The 16,342-nt window shown below is 38.0% G+C and overlaps 2 protein-coding genes and 1 pseudogene across 2 annotated transcripts; 1 reads left to right on the top strand and 2 right to left on the bottom strand.

The window, feature by feature from the left end:
• On the bottom strand, positions 1–852 carry LOC120122253. The gene is made up of 2 exons (XM_039141430.1): positions 787–852; positions 1–705 (listed from the first exon to the last, which is right to left on the bottom strand). Exons 1-2 carry the CDS (start codon positions 850–852, stop codon positions 1–3), a joined length of 771 nt encoding a protein of 256 aa, XP_038997361.1.
• Positions 853–4,990: 4,138 nt separating this feature from the next.
• Positions 4,991–7,968, top strand: LOC120122088 (protein NRT1/ PTR FAMILY 4.6-like). Its single transcript, XM_039141330.1, has 5 exons — positions 4,991–5,100; positions 5,191–5,296; positions 5,451–5,668; positions 6,303–6,743; positions 6,826–7,968. The coding sequence occupies exons 1-5, from the start codon at positions 5,098–5,100 to the stop codon at positions 7,786–7,788; spliced, it is 1,731 nt and encodes a 576-aa protein (XP_038997261.1). The 5' UTR covers positions 4,991–5,097; the 3' UTR covers positions 7,789–7,968.
• A 7,174-nt stretch (positions 7,969–15,142) lies between these two features.
• LOC120122254 lies at positions 15,143–16,111 on the bottom strand (annotated as a pseudogene).
• Between the last annotated feature and the right edge of the window lie 231 nt (positions 16,112–16,342).

The following is a 16,342-nucleotide window of genomic DNA, read 5'->3' on the forward strand; positions in this document are numbered from 1 at the left end:
CTACTTACCACCGCCCAAGTTCGGACCACCTCCACGGTTGCCACCACGTCCAACACTCGGCGTCTGAACTCCACTACTAGTAGGTTTGCGGCTTTTGTTGTTGTTGCGGTGCTTGTTCTGTTTCCCACATGCGCGACTTGGAGGAGGATGATTAGAAATCTCATCAGTGTCATGATTAGTCACCATCATCGCATCATCAGTTGTCGCCTCCTTCATGCTGGTTTCTTCTAAGGCCAGCATCGATCGAACTTCATAAAAAGGTGGTCGTACCTTTTTGAGGCGAATAACCGAAGCAACTCCCTTGTAAGCCGGTGTGAGACCACCCACCATGCGAAGAACAAGATGATTGTTCGAAACCGGAGCACCCACATTCTTGAGTTGGTCGAAAAATGTTTTGAGGTGCTGGCAATATGCAAAAACTGAGGAGAAATCCTTCAAGTAGGTGTTGTTGAACTCGTGTTCCAAGGAAATAGCACGAGAGTTCTCATTATCCTGAAACAAATCACGAAGACGATTCCATAGAGTCATGGCAGAAACATCGGCTTCAATAACGGTATTCAAGAGATCAGTCGAAATTGTGAAATAAATCCACTGAACCACAACAGCATCCAACGTATCCCACAACTCTTGTTCTTCCTGACTAAGGGTGGCCGGCTCTGTGGCCTCCCCGTCCTTAGATTTCGGTGGGATAATATGATGAAGAACCTTGTGACATCGACAATGAACCTTGAACAACTCCGCCCAATTTGTATATTGGACGTTCTACATCTCAAGAGTGATGGGAACATGTGTCTTGATGTTAGAAACAACAAGAGCAGGGTGAAAGGATGAGGAAGATAATATGGGAGCCATGTCAGACGGAAGAACAGAAGACAGAGAAGAAGAAGAAGAAAAAAAATAGGGTTGCAGAAGCTAGAATAGATCAACCGTAGCTGATACCATGAAAGAATGTAATTCCGTGCCATTCTCATTACCACAGGGGTTCAATATATACACAGTCATTAGTAGATACAATCCTAACAATTAGGCTATAATTTAGGAATTAGGCTATAATTTAGGCAACTAAATATACAATAGTAAATATAAAATATTTGGAGAATATTTTGTAGTCTATCACTTACACACCGAGTTCGAATCCAACCGGAAAATTAGTCATTTTGGTAAATGATGGCATCTAGCAAGTCCCATAATAATAATAATCATAAATAAGAAGTTTCTTTTTGTTTTTATTAGACAAATGATAAGTATGTCACGTTCAACGAGCACCGCTGATTACCGCTAATAATAAATATCATTAATTTAATTTATAAAAAATTAAAATTCTAAATGACTCAATGTATAATTATAATTAGTTAAAAATTTAAAGATAAATTAGTTAAAATAAAATATTAATTATATAATTTTTCATAATCTTTTTTGGATAAACTATAACGGTGACCGTCTAACTGTTGCTCCATTTCATTTTGACCATAATTTTTGACATTTTGTCAATCATGCTACTAAACTATTTAAATACATTCAATCAAGCCACTTATCGTTAACAATTAACGAAAATGTTGACGTATCAGTTAATAAAATTTATATAATTACACATTTAGTCCTTATTACTTATACAATCTATCAAATGGGTCATGTTTTGAAATTAATTCAATACAAAGAATGTAGTCTTTAACATCCATCGGTCAAGGCCATAGCCTCTCATAGTTGGCCGTGAAACAATAGAGATACAGAGCAAGTACTTGATGTATTTTATGTTGGATATTGACATTGAAGTTTATATGCATGTTTTTAACTTAATGCCGGTGTTTGAAAACCATTTTTGTTCATATATCTTCTTTAATTATAAAGGTACCTGTATGGATTGTTGCCAAACAACGTTGGCTTGCTAATTGTTTTAGACAAGGGCCCTCGGCTTAGACAGTGGAGATGCCTTTCAAGCACACAAATGAAAAAAAATGATGAAAATAATTCTTTGATTTGGATATGTGGATGAAGCCTGTAATCATACTTGTGAACGCTGAATGGGTTTGATTAAGTTATTATGTGTTGAGTTAGCATCCAGTTTTTTAATGCAGAATTTGGTATATCGTGCAGTGTTCTTTTATTTCTCTTCCTTTTCTATTTTCAAGATTTAATACTCGCTCATATAGTTTGTTGGATTTCCGTTTGGGGTATTTTCCCCTTAGTCCATCTTTTTATATTTCAAATTCATGTATGCAGTGTTATACTTTTATAATTCAAGCAATTTGTTATTTCCCAAGAGGTATATATAGATAAATATTATTTTATCGATATTCTTGTTTCATTAATGAGATATTTTGTTTCAGTATATGTATTGTATTTTCTTAGATGAAAAAAGAAAAATCTGAAAGAACATTCGGATTTGAAAAGTTGCACAAATTAATTCCCTTTGGTAATAACCTGATAATTGTAAGTTTGAAATTTAGGTTGATCATGAATACGAAAATGACAAATAAAACAAATACAAAAATCATTGATAGATCCATAAATAGTTTTTAGAGTGTACGTATCACTAAAAGGAATAATTAACAGAAACAAAATTAAATTTCAAATATACTGAACCTAGACTACACTTACATATGTCATTAACAATAATTGAAGTAATACAAAAAATAATTTATTAATGAGGAATCAAATTATAATTCTCTGTGTATCATTTGTTAATATTACAATATAAAAGATTTGAAGTTATATGATTGGAAGATAAAATATATATTGAATTAATTTCAAAATATGACCAATTTGATAAGTTGTGTAAGTAATAAGGACTAAATGTGTAATTATATAAATTTTATTAATTGTCACGTCAGTACTTTCGTTAATTGTTAACTACAAGTGGTTTGATTTGATGCATTTAAATGGTTTAATGACCTAGTCATTTTCTTCCTCCTCCTACTCTCTTTTCCCTCTTTTTCTTCTTTACAACTTGTGTCAATTTTATTGATCTATTCAACTTTTATTCTCTAACTTTTCTTTGTTTTTTTGTAGTTTTTTATAAGAATAATTATGACTTCGTGACATGTTCTATGCCTTTATGACACGTTTATCTCTATGCATTTGTGACACGTTTATCTCTATGCATTTGTGACACGTTTTTATATGCTTTTTAGTAGTTTACGATCTTTTTCCATTTTTTTCGTTTATCTTTTTTTTTTCTCAGGGTTGGATTTGACATCGTCACGACTTATCAAGATGACTCTTATTTGTTATCATGTTGATCTTCCTGCTTTGGACCCTTGGATTGATTTGGATACACATTTTGCGGTCGTGGATAGTTTTCCCACGCCGCTTAACTATGATTTGCGTTTTGTTAGTGGCCTTCAGTAGTTTCATCCCCTTTTGTGGTTTGTTTGCCAATGCATTCAGATTTGTTCGTATCTTTATTTTATTTGAGCATTGGTTAGATTTTTTAATCTTTTCCTTTTTTTGATCCTTGTGTGATCTAGGTGGCTAATTTTTGTGTCAATGGTTATAGGAAAAATGTCCTAATTAAAATTTAGTTCAGGAAAATGTCCTAATTAAAATTTAGTTTACATTTACGGTATGCTTGTAAATCTTTGTTGTAATTATGGATATTTTTTATTTTTAATAAAACTGACAGCTTTCTATAAAAAATAGTTTAGTGACCTGATTAACAAAATTTAAAAAATGATGGTCAAATGAAAATAAGCAATAGTTAGGTGGTCACTGTTATAGTTTATCAAAAAAAGATTATGGAAAATAATGTAATTAATATTTTAATTTAACTAATTTATAATTATACGTTGATTCTTTTAGAATTTTAAATTTTTATAAATTAAATTAATAATACTCATCGTTAGTGGTGCTTAACAGTACTCATCTAGCGTTGTAAATTTTTCCTTGTACAAATAAGAAATTCAAATAATCTTCTTGTTTTTAGATAAATAAGAAGTTTAAAAATATTTTTAAAATATTTATGACATGGAAATAAAAAAGTATAATGTTAGAATTAACATTTAACTGAATATTCACTTTGTTTTTTTATGAAGTATTTAACACTCAACATTTCATTTTAAGTAAAAAATGATCCTTTCTAGATGAAAATATTAGTTGACTAGCTGTTAATGAGAACAATTGAAAGATAAATTTTTCTTATTTATTTTCTATTTTGGTTCACAGAAGAACCTAATTCTTAAGTTGTTATGGATTGTTTAAAGTTTTACTACTTCTGAGAGGTAATTAAAGTTTCGAGTTATCCATCAAATCACATATATAAAGCTATATTGTTTGTAGAATTGAGTGTTGAGATATACTGAGGAGCTGTGTATTTTTGGGTGTATGAGAATGCTAAGACTACAAAACTAGAACCCGAGATCTGGAATTTATTGTTTCTCATCTGATTGTTCTCGACCTCTTTTTGCCTTTTTTTTTTCCTTTACGAATTCATTATTTAAGGCTTACAACTAATGGTCGGTTAAAGGATATTTGCTACCTTTAAAGATCTCAAGTTTGAGCATGACGTATGTAGGAATGTTTGAACTTTTATTATCAAATTACCGAGAGTCTTTCAAACATATACTATTTTATAATCACCCCATACTGATAATAAAAGCTTACCCACCAAATACGAACTTGATTCCCATTACCTCTTAATTATATGGTGTCACATGTTACTGTATGATTGATTGTAGTTAATTTTTTTAAAAACAAACATAACGGCACGTTTCAATCATCATAACAAGTATGCAAACAAGTATTGATTCATAATCTATCATGCTTTCCATTTTCATCCTCAAATATTCCATTATGATTCACTATAACCAAGTGATCTTAGATAAGAACACACCTCAACTAGTATCCCTCTCTCTCTCTTCACTTCTTCAATCTATTTCCTTGTTATACAAATTGACAGCACAGAAAATGTAGGAAGGAATGAGTAGTCTTTGTTATCGAGTCTAGACCTTTCTCTCAAACTTGGACCACATTTTCTCTGTCTATATAAATGACTCGACCCTCTACTACCTTTTATTCAAGAAATTCCTTATCAAAGTATTCTCAACCAGAGAGATCCCCCACTTCAGTTTAAACACTAAATATATACTAATAAAAGTTGCTATGGTGTGTGATCTTACGTTTTGATTCCGTTCTTTTACTTTATCGCCGGGATGCACCACTTGTTTCTAATCCGATCTTGGTCCGTCGTTGCAGGAAGAAGGACGACAGCTGAACACATGGGAAGGGTATGTGAATTGGAGGAATAGACCTGCCATGAGAGACCGGCACGGTGGCATGCTTGCAGCCTCCTTTGTCTTAGGTCAGTACTCGGTGTATAGCTTAATCACTCGCTCTTGTGCATGTTTTACTTTTACGTTTGTTCATAGTAGACAACCTGGTTTTTGATAAACCAACAGTTTAGATATTGTAAATTCAATAAATAAAAAAAAAGACTTGTGTGCTCTTTGTTATAGTGGTGGAGATACTGGAGAATCTAGCTTTCCTGGCGAATGCGAGCAACCTGGTGCTGTACCTTTCCAAATTCATGCACTATTCTCCATCAAGCTCTGCAAACATTGTTACCAATTTCATGGGAACAGCATTCCTCCTTGCTCTCCTTGGTGGCTTTTTATCAGATGCTTTCTTCACCTCCTATCGACTCTATTTGACCAGTGCTGCAATTGAATTCGTGGTGAGAATTTAACAGTAAAGATTGAAACATGAGAATAAAAAAAAAGCTGTTACAAACTGTGTTGCTTCGACTCGTATTTAACCTCCAAATACACGTAAAAGCGTAAAAAAACTCACAATCGAGTCGAAGTAACATAGTTTGCAGGTCCTTTTTTGGTATGGTGTAGAACACAGTTGAGGAAATCGGCATGTGGTTATTATTTCAAGCAGGATGAAGCATTGAATGCTGCATTCATCTAGAAGCATTGAATGCTGCATTCATCTAGAAGCATTGAATGCTGCATTCATCTAGAAGCATGTGTGAACAATACTGCAGTGTCTCTAGGCCAACCTCATGATGCCCTACCTGCAATGAACACATTATCAATTGGCTCACCAAGACATAGCAAACCTAACCAATAATGACACATGAAAAAATGTGGTGGGGAAGGGGGGAAAAAGATTGAAAGTGTTAATTTGGCCTGTACTAGCATTGTGCAGGCTCGGTCCCACAAATGAATCTGCCTTTCCCAGATAAATCTGATTGGTGGAAGAGAAGAATTCCCAATCTAACGAGTCCATTTCAATTGAATGCTGATGGTAGGGACTTTTTGTGTTTTCCTTTTTCTCTGATTTTGTTTACTTGACTTCAACAGGGCCTGTTGATACTCACAGTGCAAGCTCGCATACCGTCGTTGAAACCACCGGTTTGTGCTTTAGCAAGCACTGAAATTCCGTGTGAGAAAGCCGACGGACAAAAAGAAACCATGTTGTTTATCGGCCTTTATCTGGTGGCACTAGGAGTTGGTGGAATAAAAGGTTCACTCCCCCCTCATGGAGCTGAGCAATTCGATGATACCACGCCGCAAGGGAGAAAGCAGAGGTCGTCGTTCTTCAATTACTTCGTTTTCTGCCTTTCTTGTGGAGGATTAATTGCGGTGACATTCGTGGTATGGATTGAAGACAACAAAGGATGGAAATGGGGCTTCGGTGTTGCTACTGTGGCGATACTGACTTCGATCCCGGTTTTCCTTCTTGGCTCTCCCATATACAGAACAAAGATTCCTGCAGGAAGCCCCATTACCACAATGTTTAAGGTAGAACTTGAACGAATAATTAAGTCTACGAAAACACTGCAAGTTGCAAAGCTAGAACTTGACCGATTGGTATGTCCTACAGGTTTTATTTGCAGCTGTTTACAACAATTGCAATTCTAAGAATCCGAGTAATGCAGTCATTGGCATGGAGACAACTAAAGGTCCATCGCCCGATAGTACCGAAACCAGTAAAGAAGAGAGCGATAACCAGGTGAAGGTTCCAAGTCAGACTCTTACAGAAGACCTCAAGTTCCTAAATAAAGCAATCACAGCAAAACCGGTTAGCCCGATGTTACAATGTACGGTAAAGGAAGTAGAAGAGATGAAGGTAGTGCTGAGGATAATCCCAGTTTTTATGTGCACTATAATGCTCAACTGCTGCCTTGCTCAGCTCTCTACGTTTTCTATCCAACAAGCAGCCACCATGAACACCAAGATCGGTTCCTTAAAAGTTCCACCAGCTTCTCTACCCGTGTTCCCCATCATCTTCGTGATGATCATTGCACCGACGTATAACCATGTCATCGTTCCATTCGCCAGGAAAGTGACCAAGACTGAAATGGGAATCACTCATCTCCAGAGAATAGGAACAGGGCTGATTCTATCTATTGTTGCAATGGCAATAGCAGCTATAGCGGAAATAAAGAGAAAAAAAGTAGCAGTCGAGTCGGGACTACTCGATTCTGCTGAGCCACTACCGATCACGTTCCTCTGGATAGCTATCCAATACCTGTTCCTCGGATCAGCTGATCTCTTCACCTTAGCTGGAATGATGGAATTCTTCTTCACCGAGGCCCCGACAAGCATGAGATCATTGGCCACTTCCCTTTCTTGGGCTTCACTTTCCATGGGATACTATTTCAGTTCAGTCCTGATATCAATAGTCAACAATGTTACCAGCATCTTTCGACACACGCCGTGGCTTGCAGGTAGCAACTTGAATCACTACTACCTACAGAGGTTCTACTGGTTGATGTGCGTACTCAGCGGCCTAAATTTCTTCCATTACCTCTTCTGGGCAAACCGTTACAAGTACAGAACATGAAGCTCGGTCGATTGATCGAATATTAGAACTCTGAAAATTTCTAGAGGCCTACTAGTTGTAGTCAACTGAATCCATCAGATGTACAATCCATATCGTGCGAGTGATTAATGCCATTAGACGGACATGGAAGTCACGCACAAATCAATGAGCTAATAAACTAATTATCACACATATCTTGCTTAATACACGAGCAACATCATCCAATAAACAAAGCATTCGCCCTACTATACTTGTTTCTAATAGACACAATCATAGATACGTGATACAATCTTTTAAAAATGTCTAAAAGTTTAGAAGGAAAATATTGGCATGAATGTATGGATTGTTCCAGTCAAATAAGAGTAATAAATTTGGTTGTGGTCCAGGAATTTCAATGTACTTCCCTGGTAAATGACAAGTCGTTTTTCCTTGCTTTCTAGGGAATTAAATAGTTCGTAATTAATTCAAACATCAACATTTGCACTTGTCTGACACACACAAAAACAACACATTGGCAACTTGCAAGGTGAATAAAGAAGAGAAAAAGAACTATCCAAAGAGTTGAAAAATGAAGTACACAGTTTACTTGGCAACGTAGACATAACGAGTGTAAGCCAGGAACGTGGAAAATTGAACACAATAAGTTACAGCCCGAGTTCCGATCAGGACACCGTCTTGAAACTTATGTATAAATTGTTTAGATAAAATTGAGAATACCGGGATGTAGCTCAGATAGTAGAGCACTCGTTTAGTATGTGAGAGGTATGGAGATTGATACTCCGCATCTCTATTTATACCTTTTTTCCATCCTATTATTTTGTCTGTTTACTTCATGAAGCCTTTTTCTCTTGCAGTTATGGTTGTCATCGATGAACATAAAAGAACACGAACATGATATAATTGATAACGGAGTTCAACCAATGTTGCCTATTTCTCTGGACAGCTGCAGATCGTTTACTAAAGAGAGAAAATTTACAGGTATTTACAAAACACTCACAACTCACAAGAGAACTCTTTAAACTCTTTAGTATTGAGATGAAGAAATAATTTTGGGATGATTTTGAAACTAAATGAGTTAGGGTATTTATAGTTGAAGCTTAAAGACTAATCTTATAAATACCCTAAAATACAATGACTAAATGTAAGATTTAACCATTACCAAATTGTCAAAAGTTGCAGCTTAAATTGACAATTTTTTGATGCCACCGAAAGTGGCCTCCAAATCCACCGAAATCACCGATTTTGCAGCTGCCAATTTGGACTTTAACAAGCTCCAATTTAGACTTTTTAACAATCTCCCACTTGAAGATTGATTTTAATCTGTCTTCACACCTTGATCAATGCAACATCATTTCTGCTATTTTTACTGTAGCATGCCAACTGAAGCTGAACACAACTTCAGTTTGTCTGTAGTCACCTCCCTGTAAACCCACTTGTTATTGGGCAGTTTCTCCGTGGTTACCTTGTCCCTCAACATCTTGGCTCCCTTCGACTCTTGTCCACTAGTCTTTGAAGGATTGTTCCTCACTTGAACATCCTCGGCAACCCCCTGCTTCGACCCTTCTCTTAAGATGGTCTTTGAAGCCATGTTCTCTACACGAACATACTCGGCAAACTCCTTGGACACAAACAACTCTTCTTGCACTTAGCTTCTACTCGCCTTGGCAGAAATAAACCTTATTGAGCCAACTCTCAACGCCTCTTCGATCCTGAGTTCGTCTCTTCTTTGGACAACTCGATCTTCGGCTCATCCATCACCTTGGATGACTCGACTTCCCCTCTGCTCACTCTGCACCCTCGACTTGATGGCTTTATCTCTTGCTATCGCACCGGGTCCCTTCTTGTGCTCGACTGCTTTAACACCCACAGTCTCGTCATGTTTCGATCCTAGGTTGACTACTTGAGAACTTGTAGTCGCACCGCTCTTGCTCCTTGATTCGGATACTTTGGAACATATAATCTCACCAAGTCTTTCTCCTGAGTTGATTGCTTGGACACTCACAATCACATCGGGCTTTCTTCTGGGTTCGGCTGTCTCAACACCAACAGCCTTGAATCGTCTCAATCCTTGCTTGGCCGCATTGATCCTATCAATCGAACCAAGTTTTTTCCCTGGATTGGTAGCTTTAACACTTACAACCACACCAATTCCTGCTACTTCTCATTCTCCCATCCTCTTCATGATGGTTATAAGGCAACGCTTCTTGGGACATCCTCTAATCAAATGAGGACCATCACAAAAGTAACACTTAAGCTTTTCCTTGCTCGCCTTCTTCTTCGCCCAGACTTAGCCTTGCCATTCTTTCCCGATGGCATTCCTTGGCTACGAACAGTCAATGGCTCACCTTGGCCATTCGAAGAGCTTTCTCTACCATCTCCCTGCTGCACCTTTTCCCGGTCTCCACCACTGTTGCCACTATCTCTGGGCATGGGCCTGGACAACACATTGCTATTTGGCTTGACTCCTGTAAGCTCAGTCAACTTTTCGGCTACATCTATGGCCTCCAAAAGTCTCTGGGCATTTATTTGCTCTCCCCCGAGCATCGCCCCTAGTCTAAGTCATTCCAAGAAGGTCTTGAGCGCATCCCATTCACTCATTGCACCCTTGCATATGAGCAGCTCCCTCTTGAGCTCATCAACTTCATTTCTCAAAGCCATCACTCCCACTCGAATCTGGTTTCTTTTGGATCGTTTCTGACAATTCCCACGAACCACCGAGTATTAGAACACCTCCGTCGACAAACTCGTCTCGCCGACAAAATTTTACTATTCACAAAATTCACTATTCACATGAATGGCAAACCCGTAGAAAAACTGACAAAATTCACAGCCAAAAGCTCTAGATACCAGTTATTGGGAAATAAACGAATAACGAGTAATTTCCCTATAACCAGATTAGTGAGAATGCAAAATAAAAGCGAAAAATAATACCCGAAATTGATAACGGAGTTCAACCAATGTTGCCTACGTCTCCGGACTATTGCAGATCTTTTACTAAAGAGAGAAAATTTACAGGTGTTTACAAAACACTCACAACTCACCAGAGAACTCTCTAAACTCTTTAGTATTGAGAGGAAGAAATGATTTTGGGAACTTTTTGAAGCTAAATGGGTTAGGGTATTTATAGTTGAAGTTTAAGGACTATTCTTATAAATACCCTAAAATACAATGACTAAATGTATGATTTAACCATTACCAAATTGTCTAAAGCTGCAGCTGAAATTGACAATTTTTTGTTGCCACCGAAAGTGGCCTCCAAATCCACCGAAATCACCGAATTTGCTCAATTTTGCAGCTACCAATTTGGACTTTAACAAGCCCCAAATTAGACTTTTTAACAGAAAAATGAAATACCCTGTTTACTTGTCAACGTAGACATAATGAGTGTAAGTCAGGAACGTGGAAAATTGAACACAATAAGTTACAGCCCGAGTTTCGATCAGGACACCGTTTTGGCTTTCAGAAAGTTCACCTCGTATCATTATCTTGAAACTTATGTATAAATTGTTTAGATAAAATTGAGAATACCGGGATATAGCTCAGATAGTAGAGCACTCGCTTAGTATGTGAGAGGTATGGAGATTGATACTCCGCATCTCTATTTATACCTTTTTTCCATCCCATTATTTTCCCTGTTTACTTCATGAAGCCTTTTTCTCTTGTAGTTATGGTTGTCATCAATGAACATAAAATAACACGAACATGATATAATTGATAACGGAGTTCAGCCAATGTTGCCTACGTCTCCGGACTGCTGCAGATCTTTTACTAAAGAGGGAAAATTTATAGATGTTTATAAAATACTCACAACTCACAAGAGAACTCTCTAAACTCTTTAGTATTGAGAGGAAGAAATGATTTTGGGATGATTTTGAAGCTAAATGGGTTAGGGTATTTATAGTTGAAGCTTAAGGACTAATCTTGTAAATACCCTAAAATATAATGACTAAATGTAAGATTTAACCATTACCAAATTGTCAAAAGCTGCAGCTTAAATTGACAATTTTTTGCTACCACCGAAATTGCTCAATTTTGCTGCTGCCAATTTGGACTTTAACAAGCTCCAATTTAGACTTTTTAACAATCTCTCACTTGAAGACTGATTTTAATCTGACTTCATACCTTGATTAATGCAACATCATTTCTGCTCTTGTTACTGTAGCATGCCAACTGAAGCTGACACAGCTTCAGTTTGTCTGTAGTCACCGCCCTGTAAACCCACTTGCTATTGGGCAGTTTCTCCGTGGTTTCTTTGTCCCTCAACGTCTTAGCTCCCTTCGACTCTTTTCCACTAGTCTTTGAAGGATTGTTCCTCACTTGAACATCCTAAGCAAGCCCCTGTTTCGACCCTTCTCTTAAGATGGCCTCTGAAGCCATGTTCTCATAACAAACATGCTCGGTAAACTCCATGGACACAAACAACTCTTCTTGCACTTGGCTTCTACTCGCCTTGGCAGAAATGATCCTTATTGAGCCAACTCTCAACGTCTCTTCGATCATGGGTTCGTCCTCTTCTCTAGACAACTCGATCTTGGGCTCATCCATCATCTTGGATGACTCGGCTCCCCTCGGGTAATTTTACAACACTTCTGGCATCTTAAGTCTGCGCCCTCTCGTTTGCTTGACTCTTACTCTCGGCTTAGCATCTTTGACACTTGAACTTGTGCCAAGCCTGCACACATCTTCCCCAGATCCATCATCTGATTCATCATTGAGTGGACTTTCTCTTCCACTCGAGGAACAACATTCCTCATCCTTCGACTTGCCTTTATCATGGAATCTCTTGCCGCTACCCTCAGTTTTCGGCTTTACTTTGGAAGCCTTGTTCGTCTTGACTCCAAATTCTTTGATGGACTCAGCGGTTGTCAAGGTTTTGCACAACTCCTTGACTTCCCTTCACTCCCACACTTTCTTTGCCCACAACTTTAATCCAAACATGAAGGTGAAGAACCCATATTCTTCTGTCAAACTTGGGGACTTTGAGCATAAGTCTTCTGAATTGGATCACACACTCCTTAAGTGTCCCTTTATGCCTGAGACGCCTCAACTTAGACCACGCCTCCATCCTGACATACTGTGAGCGGACTTACTCACTCTGCACCCTCGACTTGATGGATTTATCTCTTGCTATCGCACTGGGTCCCTTCTTGTGCTCGACTGCTTTGACACCCGTAGTCTCGTCACGTTTCGATCCTGGGTTGACTACTTGAGAACTTGTAGTCGCACCACTCTTGCCCTTGATTCGGCTACTTTGGAACATGTAGTCTCACCAATTTTTTCTCCTGAGTTGATTGCTTGGACATTCGTAATCACATCGGGCTTTCTTCTGGGTTCGGCTGTCTCAACACCAACAGCCTTGCATCATCTTGATCCTTGCTTGGCCGCATTGATCCTATCAATCAGACCAAGTATTTTCCCTGGCTTGGTAGCTTTAACACTTGCAACCACACCAATTCCTGCTACTTCTCATTCTCCCATCCTCTTCATGATGGTTTTAAGGCGACGCTTCTTGGGACATCCTCTAATCAAATGAGGACCATCACAGAAGTAACACTTAAGCTTTTCCTTGCTCACCTTCTTCTTCGCCCCAGACTTATCCTTTCCATTCTTTCCCGATGGCATTCTTTGGCTACGAACAGTCGATGGCTCATCTTGGCTATTCGAAGAGCTTTCTCTACCATCTCCTTGCTGCACATTTTCCCGGTCTCCACCGATGTTGCCACTATCTCTGGGCATGGGCCTGGACGACACATTGCTACTTAGCTTGACTCCTGTAAGCTTAGTCAACTTTTCGGCTACAACTATGGCCTTCGAAAGTCTCTGGGCATTTCTTTGCTCTCCCCCGAGCATCGCCCCTGGTCTAAGTCATTCCAAGAAGGTCTTGAGCGCATCTCATTCACTCATTGCTCCCTTGCATATGAGCAGCTCCCTCTTGAGCTCATCAACTTCGTTTCTCAAAGCCATCGCTCTCACTCAAATCTGGCTTCTTTTGGATAGTTTCTGACAATTCCTACGAATCACCGTGTATTAGAACACCTCCGTCGACAAACTCGTATCGCCGACAAAATTCACTATTCACAAAATTCACTATTCACATGAATAGTAACCTCGTAGAAAATCGACAAAATTCACAGCCAAAAGCTCTAGATACCAGTTGTTGGGAAATAAACGAATAACAAGTAATTTCCCTATAATCAGATTAGTGAGAATGCGAAATAAAAGCGGAAAAATAATACCCGAAATTGATAACGGAGTTCAACCAATGTTGCCTACATCTCCGGACTGCTGCAGGTCTTTTACTAAAGAGAGAAACTTTACAGGTGTTTACAAAACACTCACAACTCACAAGAGAACTCTCTAAACTCTTTAGTATTGAGAGGAAGAAATGATTTTGGGATGATTTTGAAGCTAAATGGGTTAGAGTATTTATAGTTGAAGTTTAAAGACTAATCTTGTAAATACCCTAAAATACAATGACTAAATGTATGATTTAACCATTACCAAATTATCAAAAGCTGCAGCTGAAATTGACAATTTTTTGTTGCCACCGAAAGTGGCCTCCAAATCCACCGAAATCACCGAATTTACTCAATTTTGCAGCTGCCAATTTGGACTTTAACAAGCTCCAACTTAGACTTTTTAACAGAAAAATGAAGTACCCTGTTTACTTGTCAACGTAGACATAACGAGTGTAAGCCAGGAACGTGGAAAATTGAACACAATAAGTTACAGCCCGAGTTCTGATCAGGACACCGTTTTGGCTTTCAGAAAGTTCACCTCGTATCATTATCTTGAAACTTATGTATAAATTGTTTAGATAAAATTGAGAATACCGGGATGTAGCTCAGATAGTAGAGCACTCGCTTAGTGTGTGAGAGGTATGGAGATTGATACTCCACATCTCTATTTATACCTTTTTTCCATCCCATTATTTTGCATGTTTACTTCGTGAAGCCTTTTTCTCTTGCAGTTATGGTTGTCATCGATGAACATAAAAGAATACGAACATGATATATATGTTAAAAAATATCTCAAATATGATTAAAAAAATTGATATAACCCGAATAAAATATAAACACAATACACCAATTGCCTGGTTTTAGTCATTCGGTTGATGACTTCCTCTTACTCCAAATCTTGTCTCTTCTCCAAATGAACACTCTTTTTAACTGCAACACATTAGCATCTGCATGCTCAATATAACTTTACTTCAGACGAAATCCCTCATCGGAAAAACATCCACCAACTTTGATTTTTCTTTCACATTATTTATCAATAATACAAAGAATCTGTATGCATATTCCCACTCATTTCTTAGTAAATACTATGTTTTCTTTTGGCAACAAAATCAACAGAGTATAATGGATTGTACATTCTAGTGCTTGACAGCCATTGACAATCCAATTCTTGGAATAATATTACGGTCCCTTAAATCCAGCTCCCCGGAAACGGAGACATACAGCTTTTGCCAAATTTCCAGCCGAAGAACGCCGCTGACTTTGCCATCGGTATTCATACGAGCCTTCTCCAATGTAAAAGGAAACAGCGCATGCTGCGTTCCGAGTGTAAGCGTCGTTGCTTCCTCCGTCATCCTATGCTTCAACTCGGCTGCGATTCCGGTCCTCGTCGGGGGGTTCAGCGGATGGTAAACCAATGATTTTAAGCTGTCGAAATCATCACTCCTGCATTGTCCATAGATGCTACGTAACAGAAACAATTCTGTTCTCTTCTCTAGATTTATACTAAATGCTCACAGGGTCAAGGAATCAACAAGTAAGGCACAATCCAAGCTAAAACCGGCACTGAATTGGTCGAGTGTCCTTTTACCGTTAGGTGCAATCACCATTACTGTAAGAATAAAGCACCCTGCATACTTATTGTAGGACTTTTTCTTATATTTACCGTGCATTACATTTGTTAAAGATTCAGGTGACAACTAAAGTCTGAACATATTAAGTACGTACCTTGCTCGAATCCGGAATAATAACGCTAAAAACCGTGTTCAATCCCGGTAAAACCTCTTCAACTGTGAATGGCCAAATGGAGATCAGATTACCAGAAAGCATACTTGACAGAACAAAGAGATTAAGGGCGAGAAAAATAACGTTGGCATGAGAAATTAAAACTCCAATCATAACTTTGGGATCGACCATGTAATGGCTGCTGGACATCTAGTAGAAGATTCAGAATGGTAAACATGAATGAAGAAGATCAAACAATTTCTAAATCTGCATTAAACAAATGTTATAATAAAACCTCTAGCTTCTCTGCCAATGGAAAAGTATAAACCAGGATTCATGATAAAATCTGGTGTTTCAAGCTTTTAAACAACGGATTTGAACTTGTATATTAAGAATAAAACCCGTATTATCGAGAATAATGAGAAGAATGTGCCAAAAGGGAAGCTTTCAAAGGAGTGACAAACAAAAAGATCCCCCTGTATATGACGAAATTTCCTGGAACCGATAATACGGGTCCATGGAAAATGGCAGGCTAAATCACCTCTCTCTCTATCTGGGATTTACCTTTACTTTTGTTCTAAATTCAGTGGCAGCTTATTGTCGATAAACTATTT

Source organism: Hibiscus syriacus, unplaced genomic scaffold, assembly GCF_006381635.1.
Source record: "Hibiscus syriacus cultivar Baekdansim isolate YM2019G1 unplaced genomic scaffold, ASM638163v2 tig00110384_pilon, whole genome shotgun sequence".
Classification (NCBI taxonomy): domain Eukaryota; kingdom Viridiplantae; phylum Streptophyta; class Magnoliopsida; order Malvales; family Malvaceae; genus Hibiscus; species Hibiscus syriacus.

Bases quoted from the DNA above. Each gene is read 5' to 3' on its own strand.
- LOC120122253 (XM_039141430.1), bottom strand. From the start codon at position 852: ATGGCTCCCATATTATCTTCCTCATCCTTTCACCCTGCTCTTGTTGTT. The intron at 706-786 runs GTTCCCATCACT...CGATGTCACAAG, and splicing joins TTTCTAACATCAAGACACAT to GTTCTTCATCATATTATCCC.
- LOC120122088 (XM_039141330.1), top strand. The intron at 5,669-6,302 runs GTGAGAATTTAA...TGACTTCAACAG, and splicing joins GTGCTGCAATTGAATTCGTG to GGCCTGTTGATACTCACAGT. The intron at 6,744-6,825 runs GTAGAACTTGAA...TATGTCCTACAG, and splicing joins CCATTACCACAATGTTTAAG to GTTTTATTTGCAGCTGTTTA.